This window comes from Coccinella septempunctata, chromosome 6 (assembly GCF_907165205.1).
Source record: "Coccinella septempunctata chromosome 6, icCocSept1.1, whole genome shotgun sequence".
NCBI classification, from domain to species: Eukaryota; Metazoa; Arthropoda; class Insecta; order Coleoptera; family Coccinellidae; genus Coccinella; species Coccinella septempunctata.
Window position 1 is genome coordinate 32901717 of NC_058194.1, and position 13427 is coordinate 32915143.

Below are 13427 nucleotides of genomic sequence, written 5' to 3' on the forward strand. Positions count from 1 at the left end.
AAATCAAGGAGTTGACTTGGTGATTCCCCTACGCAATTTTTTTTCAAGAAAAGAATTTGAATATATAATAAAGCAGCCATGGCATGAAAAAAAAACCAAAAGAAATAAATTTTAATTGATATGATTATGATTTCATCAGCCTCTTCAACAAAAAACATGAGTACTTTAATATTCTCTGAACCTCCTGTCATTGCACATTTGAATTCTATCATTTTGAAGTTTTCGGCTAATTGGAACACGCTTGATTATAAAAAAATTGAATTAGTTTGAAATTGTGGTGAGATTCTGAGAAAATTTGAACTGGATTTTAGTATTTGTCTCAAAAATATGTCAATAGCACACATTCGGCAAGAATGAGTTGAATCATTTCATAGATACTTTTAATTTTTCCGCTTTTAAGGTTATGAATTATTTTAAATTGATGTTTTTTTAACTCTGCAACATGGTTGAATCAAGTAAAAAACATTGGCTAGATTGTCTTTATGTCCATCCAGATGTTTATGCTTTGTCTCAGGAAATTCACGATAAACCCACTGATCAAAACTTGAAAAAGGTTTGGATTATTTTCACTTGGATCATCTGTTTTAGAAATGTTCATTGTGATGATTTTTCAGCTGCAGGCATTCATCACAGATGATACCAATTCATTGAGGAAGGAAGACGCACGTACCTTGTTCCTGTGTTATGTTGCTCGATGCAATGCCAACCGTGCGCTCAAAAATGATTTCCTCAATAAAGTCACGAAATCCAGATCTGATTTTTCTATTTTCTACGAAATAGTTAACGATGCCATCAGAGAAATCCTGGAAAATTATGAAACTGAACAAGCTATTTTATCAACTAAAAATATTATTCACATCCTTCCAGTTGTTAATATGTTTTATCAAATGATCAAAGATAAGGACGAAGTCAAGTTATTAGCCATTGTTGAAGCCATGTTACCACTCTATGATGCTATCTTGGACACGCTTATTCAACAATTGCAGTAAGTTTTGCTTATCAAATTGAATTTCAAAATAAATTACACTTTTTTCATAGAATTGATTTCGGCAAGGCCTATAATTTTAAGAATGATGATCTTCTTTCTTTGTCACATCAAACTATGAAACATATTCTTTGGATCTTTGTCAAAATGCCCGAATGTAGCTTGGAGAGCTACATCTTAGCTTTTATGGATTACAGTTATAGAATTTTGAGCTATGAAAAGATTGCTCTAGATATGAAGAGCAAATGTGCTCTTATTTTCCTGCACTGTTTAAAAAAATTACCCGAAGAAGAATTGGTCAATTTTGTGAGTTTGAGAGGAACTGACTTTGATTATGCTGTTGAATTTACTATGCCTTGCAGGTTTTCAAAGATAATCCCCTTTTGGAGGTTACAAACGATCCAAAAGAAAAAGATAGTTGGATATGTGGGAAAAATTTCAAGTTTGCTACCCTCTTAGATAGCACCAGTGCGAAGGTTGTGTTGTTTTCGGCATTATACAATTGCATCCCACTTCGAGAACAATTCATGCTGATGCTTGCCAATAAAAAATGTGTTTACCAAAGTATTTTTGAAGAGATGCTTGAATGTACAAATAGGTTGGTTTATTTTTCTTCATTGACTATACTCGAGTTGTACTAATGAATGGGGTTTTTTAATTTTATAGGCCTGTAAAGGATAATGGAGAGATTGTTGAGATAACTAGAAATTTGCTACTAATGTCAGAAGGTCTGAATAGAGCTCCTATTCCAATTTTTGAAAATATATTCGATAAAGCTTACGCATATGTCAATTCCTATTGTGATTTTCCGCTGGATCCAGTTCAAAAGAACAGCTCATTATTCTTATCAAATATTGTAAAAACCTCTTGTAATCATTACAGAACAGGTAAGTGCAAATATTCAAATTTTCATAAGAGTCTACAAGCCGGTATAAATTCTTTCAACACATTTTCAGGGACGGAAAAATTCGTCGATCATCTGATTAGCACTATCAATTTGAGGGAAGGTAAAAGAAAAATTGATTTTGTTACGTTGATGTACTTATGTTCGAATATGAAATGCTCTTTTCTGCTCCAACGAATACCCTACCTTCACGAGCAACTGTTGAATCTCCTCTCTGATCCATCATGCTTTATGAATGTAAGTTCCTCTCACAAAATTGAGAAAATTCCATTTTTCATCATGATTCGTTTCATTTCCTATTTCAGGCGTCTAATGCATACGAATTATTGATGTCTGAACATTTCAACGAGACATTGCTGGAAGAATGGTTATCGATTTGGGTAAGACCAGCTTTGGCTCAACTGAGGACTGTCGACTTCAGTATTACCCATATTTATCACCGTATCTTATGCAAAGCGTTCCAACTGAACCAAGAGATCCTTCGAGACTTGTAAGTAGAAGTTTAGAAGACCAAGTGTTTCTCCTTCAAAAAATGTTTCCAAGATCCAAAATATAGGTTAAATTGGTTTTGGCAAGTGTCAATTGTCAATTTCTTCAAAAATTGTTTGCAAAATGGATCATGTGATAAAATCATCTGAGGCTGTCAATTGAAATATTTGTTGGAAAAAAGCATATTCCATATTTTCAGAATCACGACGTGAATTTTGGGGGCTTAGTCAGAAAACCAAAGAATTGAGATCTTGATCTGTGGTGAATACGACCTAAAAAACGGAAAAAAAATAGTCTCCAGATTTTTTATTTATAGGGTTTTACATTTATCATATGTCGCGAGTCGACGAGTGTCTTTGACGAGTAGATTTTTCGTTTTTGACTAACGATGAACGGAAATTAAAAAATTACGAAAATATTGACATGTCATCCGAAGAAACCATAGAATTTACGCGGTTCAGCTAACTTCACGCTGTACGACAAACGCCTACGAAATGACGTAAAGGTGGCTCGAGAACGGCATAGACATGGGCGTAACATTCGACTGGGCTTCCACGATTGGTTTTCTGTAAACCGGGTCATTCAAAATTGGATCACTTCTTCAAAAACATTGGCGATGAAGTCGTTTTTGTCCATTTCAGCTATAAGACGACTTTAAACCTAATATTTGCTCACTCTCGCGTTTTTCGAGTGAATTTATGTACCGAACGCTGAAGTTTGACGTTTCAGGTTTCCAAACAAGTACATGGGTACCCCGCGAGAGTGGGCCGTGTTGCTCAAGTGTCTGTGTCACGCCAGGAATACGAGAATGGCGATCAAACTCGGATCCTACGACTCAGCCGTCTATTGGTGGGGTTTGGTGGAAAAATCCAAATTGAAATTATTTGCTGTCCAACGCGACGATATGGTGAGCATTCTAATTCCTTCAATCCGTCGATGTCACTAGATTGAAATTGTTTCAGATTCGAATTGCCGCCCTCAAGGTAGTCGTTGAATGTCAAAAAACGACGGAATATTTCACAGAGTGGGAATTCACGTATTTATCCGATTACTTCCTGCTGAACGGTTGCAACCAAGTGCCGCACCTGAGGAAGGAAATTGTCGCGCTGTACAAAAAGGTGTTTACCAGGTTCTTCGCCAGTATCGAAGTGATCAAGAGACAGGTGGATTGCTTGAGGAAACGGATGGCTCAGGTGGATATTCCTACTAGCGAATCCTGGATAAACAATTTCACCAAACTCAATAAGTGCTACAAGACTTTTTTGAAGAACTTCATCGGCATGCTCATAGATAACATATGCCCCGACAGCAATTTTTACAGGCGGAACGCGGCCTTGGAACTTTTAACTTTCATCCAGTCCAACGTGGGCAACGAGGAATGGGCCAATTATTGGAAAGGAGACGACATAGAAAATCTGAAGAAGATCTTGTTCGATAGTTATGAGGTTAATAAGAAGATGGCGCTGGGGATATTGACCAAGATGGAACCGGAGAAATTCAAGTTTCATGTGAGTTTGAACATCCAGTATCGTTAGTTCGAACATTATTTAGACCCGTTTGCACCAAAACGCACTTAGTGTTAAGTGTCCCTTAAAATGAACCCTTAACTTAAAGTTGCACAAACTGTTAAGCGACATTTAAATGGCTAAAGCTAGCGTTAAATTTAAGCGCTCCTGTAATGACCACTTAGGTATTTAAGGGCGGGATTCTAACCCCTTGAAAATTGAATGAATTCATTACTGAATACCAAGACTTTTCTTTTGCCTTTATTGTAATGCCATCAGTCTTTTTGAATTTTCAATTTGGTGTCACAAATCATACTATAGTTAGCAACAAACTCTTTTCTTCTATTGAGAAGTTGAGTGCCCTTCGTAAATTACCACCATTTGCTTGGCAATCATTCACCGTATTCGTACAAAAAAGGGCAATTTTCTTCACGTTCCTCTTCAACATTAGTAAAACAAATTCACACAAGACCTTACAAAGAAAGTGTTGCACTTATATAAACTTAGGTACCTTTTATTTGACAATCATTATCAATATTAATGCTAATTCAACAACAAAAAGTTGTTACTCTTTGATAATATTATAATAATATCCTTGACACTGACTGACAGGACAATAAAGTTAGGTTAATGAAATGACAACGATCATCGGGAACTGGCCAACCAATGAAATGGCTTTATTGGACTAGGATGAAGTTGCACCAAAATAAAAAAATGAAATATCACTAGATATAAAAACTTAAGGGCTCCTTACTTAAGATTCTGTTAAGCCACAGTCGTGCAACTGGGAATAAAATTAAGCGTCCATTAACTTAAAACGACACTTAGTTAAGTACTCGTTTTAAGGGGTATTGGTGCAAACGGGCCTTAGAAATTATTTTCCTAACCTGTTAATTACCGAAATTTCGACATTAAGCACATGAATCATTCATTTCAGGATCCAGAAACATATACCAGTTTCATGAGGATAGCGTTATCTTATGCCAGTGATATAAAACCTAGTAAATCTCTTTCAGCGGCCTATATGTTTCAACTTTGTTGTAATTCCCCTCTAACGCCAGACGATGAGGGGAAATTGATCGAAGATCGCTCCGCCGATAACGATCCAATACTTAGAATGATTCAAACCGTGACGGCGGAGTTTATGTCGAAGTACGACGACGAAACGCCAGAATTAGATGATATCACCTTGAACTCTCCCTGTTACGGCCTTTTAACGTGCCTGAGATATCTCATCAGATTCAGGCCTAGGGGGTAGGTTTCCTTGTCAATTGTCAATTAACCTCGAATGTCAGTGTGACAATCTGTCAGTTGTCAATGTTTTCTTCGTTTTCCAGGCTGTGGAATGAGGAATACGGTACTACCTATAACCTAATCTTTAAGATATGTCGAAGAATCTTCAGGGAAGTCCTGCCGATAGTAAGCAATCCAGCACCAGAGGGTTACCTGCCGGACAACGAAGAGACGGAGATCAGCATCAGGGACGACACCGTCCGCTCTCAGAAGATACTGGTTTACGCCTGGCGGACGGTCAAAGAGATAACCTTACTGTTCGCGGAATTCGTGCAACAGAACCGATACGTCGGGGAGTACCACTTTCTGACCGAGGAGAATTACGTCCAGATCGGGGAGCATTTCATGGAGATTTTCGTTCAGGCCAAACATCGCGGCGTTTTCGAACAGGCTTACCTTGGTTTCTGCATTATCTGCGAAGAATATTGGATGTAAGTGGAGTTACACGTTTGTTGGCGTTCGCTAGACGACCAATTGGTTTCAAACCGAGACTAGCCATGCAACTTTTCAATAAAAGTTGGTTGTTTTTCCAATTTGCTAGAAATGTCACTTCGGTTTTAGGTTAGAACCATAGAAGAATATTGGTAATGTGTCAGAACCATAGTAATTTCGTGAGCACCGAGTGAGAGAGGAAAGGGGGCGGAGAGATAAGCGGATTTGAAGGTTTCGGAAAATCCTACATTTAATCAACCGCGAAAAACCAAGCGAAAGTCGAATAATCGAACCGTGCCAAGCTAACACTCTGAAAACACGAAAAAAGCCCGAGAAAATTGAGATTTTTGACGTTCATCAAACACAAATGTAAACAACTCTATGTCAGTTCGACAGTACTGACAAAAGTGAAGTTAGCACCGATCACAGACAGGTGTGGATATTATTAATTCGCCTCGTAGAGCAGAGATAAGTGTTCTGTTCTTGATCTCGGTAAAAACGCGGGCTCGGTTTCGAGTATCTACGCCATATCGGAAATTTCCCTGTCTGTTTTGCGGAGTGTGCGTAAGACCGCCTTTGTCGAATAACGAAGAACCGAATTTTCGCCAGTCGACTCTTTCATCCTGTAAAACGACCCAGAAATACCCGGAAAATGCTTAGAATTGTCGTGAAAATTCTGACATTCGTTTGAAAGTTTCAAAATATTCATCGAGAGCATAGGAGGCGTCCTTAGCAACGCATTCACTTAACGTAGCAACGAGGCGGGCGATGATCGTTTGGACCAATTTTCGCTAATCCCTTCCTTGGGTGCAGGCCATTTGGACCTATCGAAAAGATGAATCTCGATCTTAGAGTGTAAATGAGTGTAGGCTATTTTTCATGTGAAATTCTTATAAATTCCTTCATTTCCTTATAGTTATCCAAGCAAAGACCTCAGTAGCTTGCCCATGCAGTGGCTCAAGCGAGGCTTAGATCTAGTTACAGGTGTTAAGGTGGACAGTAGATTGTGTTCTACCAGAAGAAGCGCTGGAATGCCGTTTCTCACCATGGTACGCTAAAACACGTCGAATCTCGTTGTACCCTTTAATGTAACCCTTTTCCAGGCTATCTTAACGACCGATCCATCGCTCGATAAGGCTTCAGTTCGTCTCACCATGAAGGAACTGATGACGGCCGCTGCGAACCTAGACGAAGACCGTATGGAGTATAGGACGCACTCGTTCAATATCCTTAGGTTTTTATTTAGGCATTCGAAACTTAGTGATTATGTACCTCCTTACATCGAGAAAGCCGCGGAACTTGCCCTCAGAGGGATGCAGAGCAGGGATTGGGGGGTAAGTTTTGACCTTTTCCTGACCTAGTAAAATCAACGTTTTGATTTAAGGTGAGAAATTCGGCAACGTTGCTCTTCTCCGCCCTGATCACCCGTTTGTTTGGGGTGCAAAGATCACAAGATTTCGAAGTGGTGACCACAAAGAACAAGATGACGACGAAGGTGTTCAGTACTAGATACCCGACGTTGTTCCACTACCTTATAGACACTTTGAAAGTGGAATGTACGAACAAGAACAGCCTGGTGTTGCAACCGATCCTGATATTCTTCTCGAGACTCTATCCCGGTTATACAGAACCGGAGGATCCTAAGGTTAGTTGCCCAGATTTTGCATGTATCGTTTGGATATTAACGGTTTTGTTCTTCAGCTGGAAGAAGCCAAGATCTACATCAGGAAATGCATGGCTAGCCCGGATAACGAGACCAGGAAGTTGGCAGTTATGGCTTCGATATCTATCGTGCAACCGAAAGATCTCCATCTTACGGTCAGACGTAACTTCGAGATCATTTCGCAAAAAAATGTTGGTAACAATGAGTGTTTGGCTTTACTTCTTGAGGTGAGACGTCGTTTTAACGTCGTTTCCTTGTGTTAATCGTTGTTTTTCAGGCATGGCACATCTTAAAATTTTTGGGGGATAGATGTGAAGTACACGTTGGAAAGATTGTCTCCGATAGCATATACATCTTGGAAACGGCTGGCACTAAGTTCAGTCATTACTGCGTCTCCTTGTACATGGAAGTTTTAACTTTTCTTTTCGGGAAGTAGGTGAAATTCATTCAGAACTTCATTGCCATTTTATTTCAATATATTGAAGTCTCTTGTACAGAGTCGTACATAATTAATTCTATGTTCTATGTACAAATTAACTGTCAAATTATCCACATTGTTGCCAACTTGAAAATCTGACATTTTTTCAGTGTTCTGAGGTACGATGAGAGGGTGGACCTGGATACGTTGCGCAAAATACTGACGTCGATCTCAAGGTTGATGGAAGAGCAACATCTGAACCTGACCGGCAGGTTAAACTTCGAATCTGCCATGGTTAATCTCACTATCACGATATTGTTAGTTAGACTGGAACATGTCGACACCACGTTTCAGGCCATCAACTTCGATTTCGAGAATTATTTGACGGTAAACGACGGCATGATTATGAAGAACTACTGTCTGCACTTCGTGCTGAGCCTCAACATAAGCTACAACGAGTGCGGCCTGCCCGAACCGCCCCTGTATATCTTCGACGAACTGACGCCGACCGACTCGATAAAGAACGTCATCGTCAACTTTAGCAACGCCACCAAATGCGAGTTCCTCACCAACATACACAAATTCATGGTCGGCTTCTTGAGGAGGGAACTGAGACGAATGCAGACTACGGCCAAGGTGGACGAGTGTTTCATACTGGTCCTCCTACTCCTGCCCTATTACTCATGTCTGCTGGAAACCCTCAACGGAGGCGACAGACAGAGGACCTTAGACATGTTGATGAATTTTTGCAGCTGTGATAGAGAAGAGGTTATGAGTGCCGTCGTGTCTTGCGCGAGTGTTTTACTGACCACGGTGAAAATGGACAAGTTGAAGACTTTGGATTACAGGAGATTAGTGCGGTTGTTGAGGAGGAGCGCGGCCCCGGAAGCCGCCATCTATAGGAGGTTGGCTGCTGTGCAGTTCTTGCTCAAGTGCAAGTTTCTGTATTATCACGGCATGAGGAACTTGAAAAGTGAGTCGAATTCGTAATAAAATCAAGTCTATTCCTACCTTTCAGTCGCCTTAATCGCCCTTGGAATTACGCCGGCCCTCTAATCCGTGGGAAGATATGAAATTTATATTGTATTTTCAAGGAAAGTTTTGACATATTCCGGAGTTTTCTTGTTTATGGTTTGATCACAGAATGTCCCAACTATTAAGATTTTCTGTGTTTCGAAGCCTCTATGGGCGGTCTCTCTTTGCCCCTTTTATAATTTTCTGTGACCAAACCATAGATGTTATTCACAAAACACGAAAAAATTCAAAATAATATCAAAAAATCATAAGGCTTTAATAGAATTAACAGTATTTCCAAGACTAATATTTGGAAATATCATGACTGAATTTTTGATTGGGAACAAATTAATATTGATCCGTCAATCAATATAAATCAGCTCACCAAATTTATTGATACAAAGGCCATAACCATGTCTAAATACTATATTCTTTCAAGCAACTCATTTTGTGAGCATCTTGAACACGGTCTTAACGCTCCTAGAGGATGAATCCGTGAAGATAAGGAATGAAATCAGTACGATAACGGACGAGGAAAATATCGTTTACTTAGATGAACAGTAAGTTCACCGTTTCCTCTTTGTATATCATCAATTATCGATGTAAACATTTTGAAGTATCCGAAAAACCACATTTGCGATTATTTTGCAGTTCGAAAACGGGATGGAAGTGTTGCCCCGATAAGGCACGTTACGATTTCATGAAGCACTGCTGTAAGATCCTGCCAAAGCCCTTATCCATAAGTTTTCTGATATCTTGGTGCCTCAGGCATTTTCCCGATTCTCAGAACGAAGCATCGGAGGTGAGTTATAACCGAATAACAACTTGACGCTATTGACTGGTGGAAAACAATTTTGACAGGTATTTGAAAGAAGCGAGCACAATACTTATGCGGAAAATATACCTTACATTCAAATGACCACGAAGATATTGAATCCTCTGCTATGGACCTTACCCTACACCCTCAGTTATGAGGACAAGTCCATATTCATGGAGGAGCAATGCCAAATAGTGACCATCATCCTGTATGATGCAATGAACAAATTTACATTTCCGATGGTGAATCGTAAGACCAAAGTAGCTGTGATTTGCGCCCTGAGATCCATACTGGCTTATTTAGAACTGAATCAGATCAATCCTAATTTTAAGTACAAATTTAGCGAATATTTCAAATCTAAAATATTGTTCTATTTCAAGAAACAAATCTGCAATAGGGATTATCATTCTGTTAAAAAATTATTCTTTTTACTATATGGTCCCGTTTTGTTATCAGATATGGATTACACATAAGTACATTGTCGATCATTGAACAGAAGCAGAGATCCTTAAACTGGATGCGATTTTAATACATTGGAACATGGCCTTATTTCACTCGATTCAATTATGTGTATTGTAATTTTAAAAAATTTGGCATGTCAGTATTACGTTTCGATTCAGTTCCGTGTAAGTCTTGTAATTCGAAATTAATCTGTAATTGTTCGGTGTCTATCGCCACTATTCGTTTTTTGCATTATTTCACTTACATCTTCATAGATTTTGCGGTGTCAGAATATGAAAAAAAATGGCAGTCAGAACGAATTGATATTGTGAGAATATAATTTTTATAAATTTTTAAGAATTTGTTTTATTTCTTCATTGAAAATATTTAAAAAAAAAACCGTAATACAGTAAGTCAAATATATTAGCTTAGTCTTCAGGAAAAAGTAAAGTAAGAGATTCAATATTATTTATTTACAGTGAGTTGCTGCCACCAATTACATTATTTACAGAATTTTTTTTCAGTCATTATCAATTATTGATTTGATCAAAACCCTTTTTTAGTCCTTATTGGAAGCAAAGACTCTTTGGCATAGTTGAAAAATGTTAGAAGCCCATATCTTTTACCTTTTTTCGAGAAATAATTTGTAACTACGTCGCTCTCTGTGAACATACGATTTTATTCAATTCTAGAAAACAATAAAAAGCATAAACTTACCAGTTTTATCGTTGGTCATGGGTAGCACATTGTCATTTGCCGACAATGAAACAAATAGAGAAAAAGGCACTAACCATAAGCATAATGTGAAATATGCTAAAACCTTAAACAGAAGAAATGAATATTCTAATTAAGCATTTAAACTATATACAAACCTCTGAAAAAGTATAATACAAATCAGCAAAATGCTGAAATGCTAGCAAATGATTTATCACTATGAACAAGACGGCTACAATGAAGCTTGGCTGTAGAAAATTCACGTAGGGAAAATTTTTCAGTATTACAAAGTGAGATAATTGAGCTAGTATTCCACATAGTATCATCAATAAAGGGAAGTCTTCTAATAACCATAAGAAAATAAATAAGCTGGTTACACCCTGAAAAAATTCAAATTATATACAATGTTATTATATTCTTAGCACGACTCACAATGTTAATCCAAGTGATACATTTTTTAGCAATACTAGAATACTCTTCTACAAGTTCTGCTAAATAATATAATCCTGATGCTGCAAAACATATACATTATTGTTTGAATAATTAAAAGTAATTGATTGTACCTATCGCGACAGTAGCAAAAATTATCTGTATACAAATGGCAGCATAACTCATTAAGGTCAAGAACAACATCTTCGATTACTTCAAGGTTTTTACAATATTGCATTTGATATATTTTCCTAATACAGTAATTTAGAATACTCGAATTCAATTTTTCATTTCTATGGGGGTTATGTTTGAAATCGATTTGTCACTTTTCATTAGACTTTCGAACTACATCGATCATGGCCGATTTTCTTATTCTTTATATAAAAAACAAATTATGAAATTTGTCGCTTATAGATTTGAATAAAAGATATTTTCAATTAAAGCACAATCATTATACATAAAGATCATTTACTGTGCAAAAACCTAAAACACAGAGTGACACGGATATCTCTGTTATCTGTGGTTTTGTATATGTCAAGATTTCTTTCTTCTCTCCGGCTGTGACATGATCGTGATCGAATTGTAATTTCGAAATGAAAATTCCTTCAACTTGAAGCGTTAATTCACACATTGTTCTTAAAATTTTTATACGATGAGTGATCCTAGAATAAAGCAGTTGAAAATAAAAACAGGCGTAGTGAGAAGGTTAGCGAAGGAGAAAATAACCTACGAAAAAGAAGCTGTACAACAAAAAGATAAAGTAGAAAAACTCAAAACTGATAATGGTGATTCTTATCACATCAAGAAGCAAGAAGAAGTGCTGCAGGAATCTCTGATGATGATACCTGATTGTCAAAGAAGACTTGCAAAGGCATATGAAGATCTCAAGAATATAATCGATAACGAAAAAGATTTGGAAGAATCGGAGGAATTCGCAACAGCTAAACAAGTGTTGGAAGAAGCAAAACTTCAATTATCTGATTAATTGCCATTACGTTATTTTATATTTGAACTGCTGCAGTGATGAATAATTTAAGCAACCCTTATACTTACAATATTGTAACCCCTCATAGTGTAACCCAGAGTGATGCGATGAACTTCCAGTTTGGTTTTCCATTTCCTGGTGCCAGCAATTTTAATAATATACCATATGGTATGCCCCCTGTGCAAAGTAACATAACTAATCCTACTGAGCCATGGATCGATTCATGGCTTGTTAAAATTGGAAAAACCCAACCAACATTAACAAATGCTGTAAAAAAGCCAAAAGCTTCTATTACTTCTGCTAGAGAATCACTGAGGGCCTGTCTAGATATTTTGGATAAACTTAATGCCATCAGTGGGGACTTGAGAACCAATGTTCAAAAGTTATCATCGGCAGAATGGAAGAAAAAAACTATAAAAATTGGTCAATTGAAAGAAAATTACTCTATTATAATGAATACTTTGAGTAACCCTGAAAATATGACGTCTCTACAGAAAGCTGTCAAGGAAAGAAAGAAGAAAAGATCAACTCAGAAAAAAAAGAGGATTCAGAGACAAGAAGATCTCAAGAAAGAAAGGGAGGAGCATCGTAATATAAATCAACACATTGACAGATGGTTAGAAGTGAAAAAAGAAGAAGACAACAGGATTAAAATGGAAGAATTAATGAATAAAGATGTTGACTGCAGTCTTTCAGATGTGAATAAAAAGAAAGCCGATGCCAAAAAGAATTTGGCACTGATAAGGGCATTGGTGAAACTGCGCCAAGTCAGGGAAACCATGCACACTCAAAGAGGAGAAAAAACATCTTTGGAAGACAAACAGGCTTTCTCCTTGACCACTGCAAAAATGTTGAAAATTTGGGAAAATACATCCAAGCAGTACAATGCTGAAGAATTGATGTTAAAGACCATGTTAGAGAAAACAGCCACTGAAACTTTGAGAAATAAGGAGTTACTCAAGGAAAGAGAAACACTTTTCCTATGGGAAAAAGCCATCTTTGGAAATAAAGTCAATCCCACTCCTGAAAATGCTACCCATTGGGCTCTGACAGCTGCTGAAAGGGACATGGAAACTTTCATAGCTATCAGAAAAAGTTGGGACACTTTTCTGGTTCCTCCACCTCAAGGATCAAGTCTGCCAATAAGTTGGGTTTTTCCTCCAAATCAATGCACCGAGGAATGGAAGAAATTTCAGGCACACTAATTTTTTTGTCACTTGTAATTAATATTTATAGTTTTTATATTCTTTAATAATTCTTAATAATAAAAAAAATTTCAAACTCAACTTTCAAAAAATTTCAAGAATCCATGCCTACTTAACTAGTTTCCTTGTTAAT

The 13427-nt window shown here is 37.4% G+C and overlaps 4 protein-coding genes across 4 annotated transcripts; 3 read left to right on the forward strand and 1 right to left on the reverse strand.

The window, feature by feature from the left end:
- Positions 1 to 201: 201 nt before the first annotated feature.
- LOC123315264 (thyroid adenoma-associated protein homolog) lies at positions 202 to 10318 on the forward strand. Its single transcript, XM_044900897.1, has 20 exons — positions 202 to 553; positions 615 to 985; positions 1039 to 1291; positions 1348 to 1583; positions 1652 to 1872; positions 1942 to 2126; positions 2195 to 2379; positions 3108 to 3285; positions 3341 to 3886; positions 4821 to 5137; positions 5221 to 5607; positions 6525 to 6657; positions 6712 to 6942; positions 6993 to 7253; positions 7310 to 7498; positions 7549 to 7703; positions 7860 to 8662; positions 9143 to 9263; positions 9355 to 9505; positions 9565 to 10318. The coding sequence occupies exons 1-20, from the start codon at positions 443 to 445 to the stop codon at positions 9991 to 9993; spliced, it is 5463 nt and encodes a 1820-aa protein (XP_044756832.1). The 5' UTR covers positions 202 to 442; the 3' UTR covers positions 9994 to 10318.
- Positions 10319 to 10412: 94 nt separating this feature from the next.
- On the reverse strand, positions 10413 to 11430 carry LOC123315268 (protein TEX261). Its single transcript, XM_044900908.1, has 5 exons — positions 11239 to 11430; positions 11108 to 11187; positions 10834 to 11055; positions 10679 to 10781; positions 10413 to 10623 (listed from the first exon to the last, which is right to left on the reverse strand). The coding sequence occupies exons 1-5, from the start codon at positions 11306 to 11308 to the stop codon at positions 10508 to 10510; spliced, it is 591 nt and encodes a 196-aa protein (XP_044756843.1). The 5' UTR covers positions 11309 to 11430; the 3' UTR covers positions 10413 to 10507.
- Positions 11431 to 11639: 209 nt separating this feature from the next.
- Positions 11640 to 12250, forward strand: LOC123315269 (tubulin-specific chaperone A). Its single transcript, XM_044900909.1, has one exon. The coding sequence runs from the start codon at positions 11757 to 11759 to the stop codon at positions 12087 to 12089; it is 333 nt and encodes a 110-aa protein (XP_044756844.1). The 5' UTR covers positions 11640 to 11756; the 3' UTR covers positions 12090 to 12250.
- On the forward strand, positions 12128 to 13372 carry LOC123315266. Its single transcript, XM_044900902.1, has one exon. It carries the CDS (start codon positions 12128 to 12130, stop codon positions 13292 to 13294), a length of 1167 nt encoding a protein of 388 aa, XP_044756837.1. The 3' UTR covers positions 13295 to 13372.
- Positions 13373 to 13427: the final 55 nt, after the last annotated feature.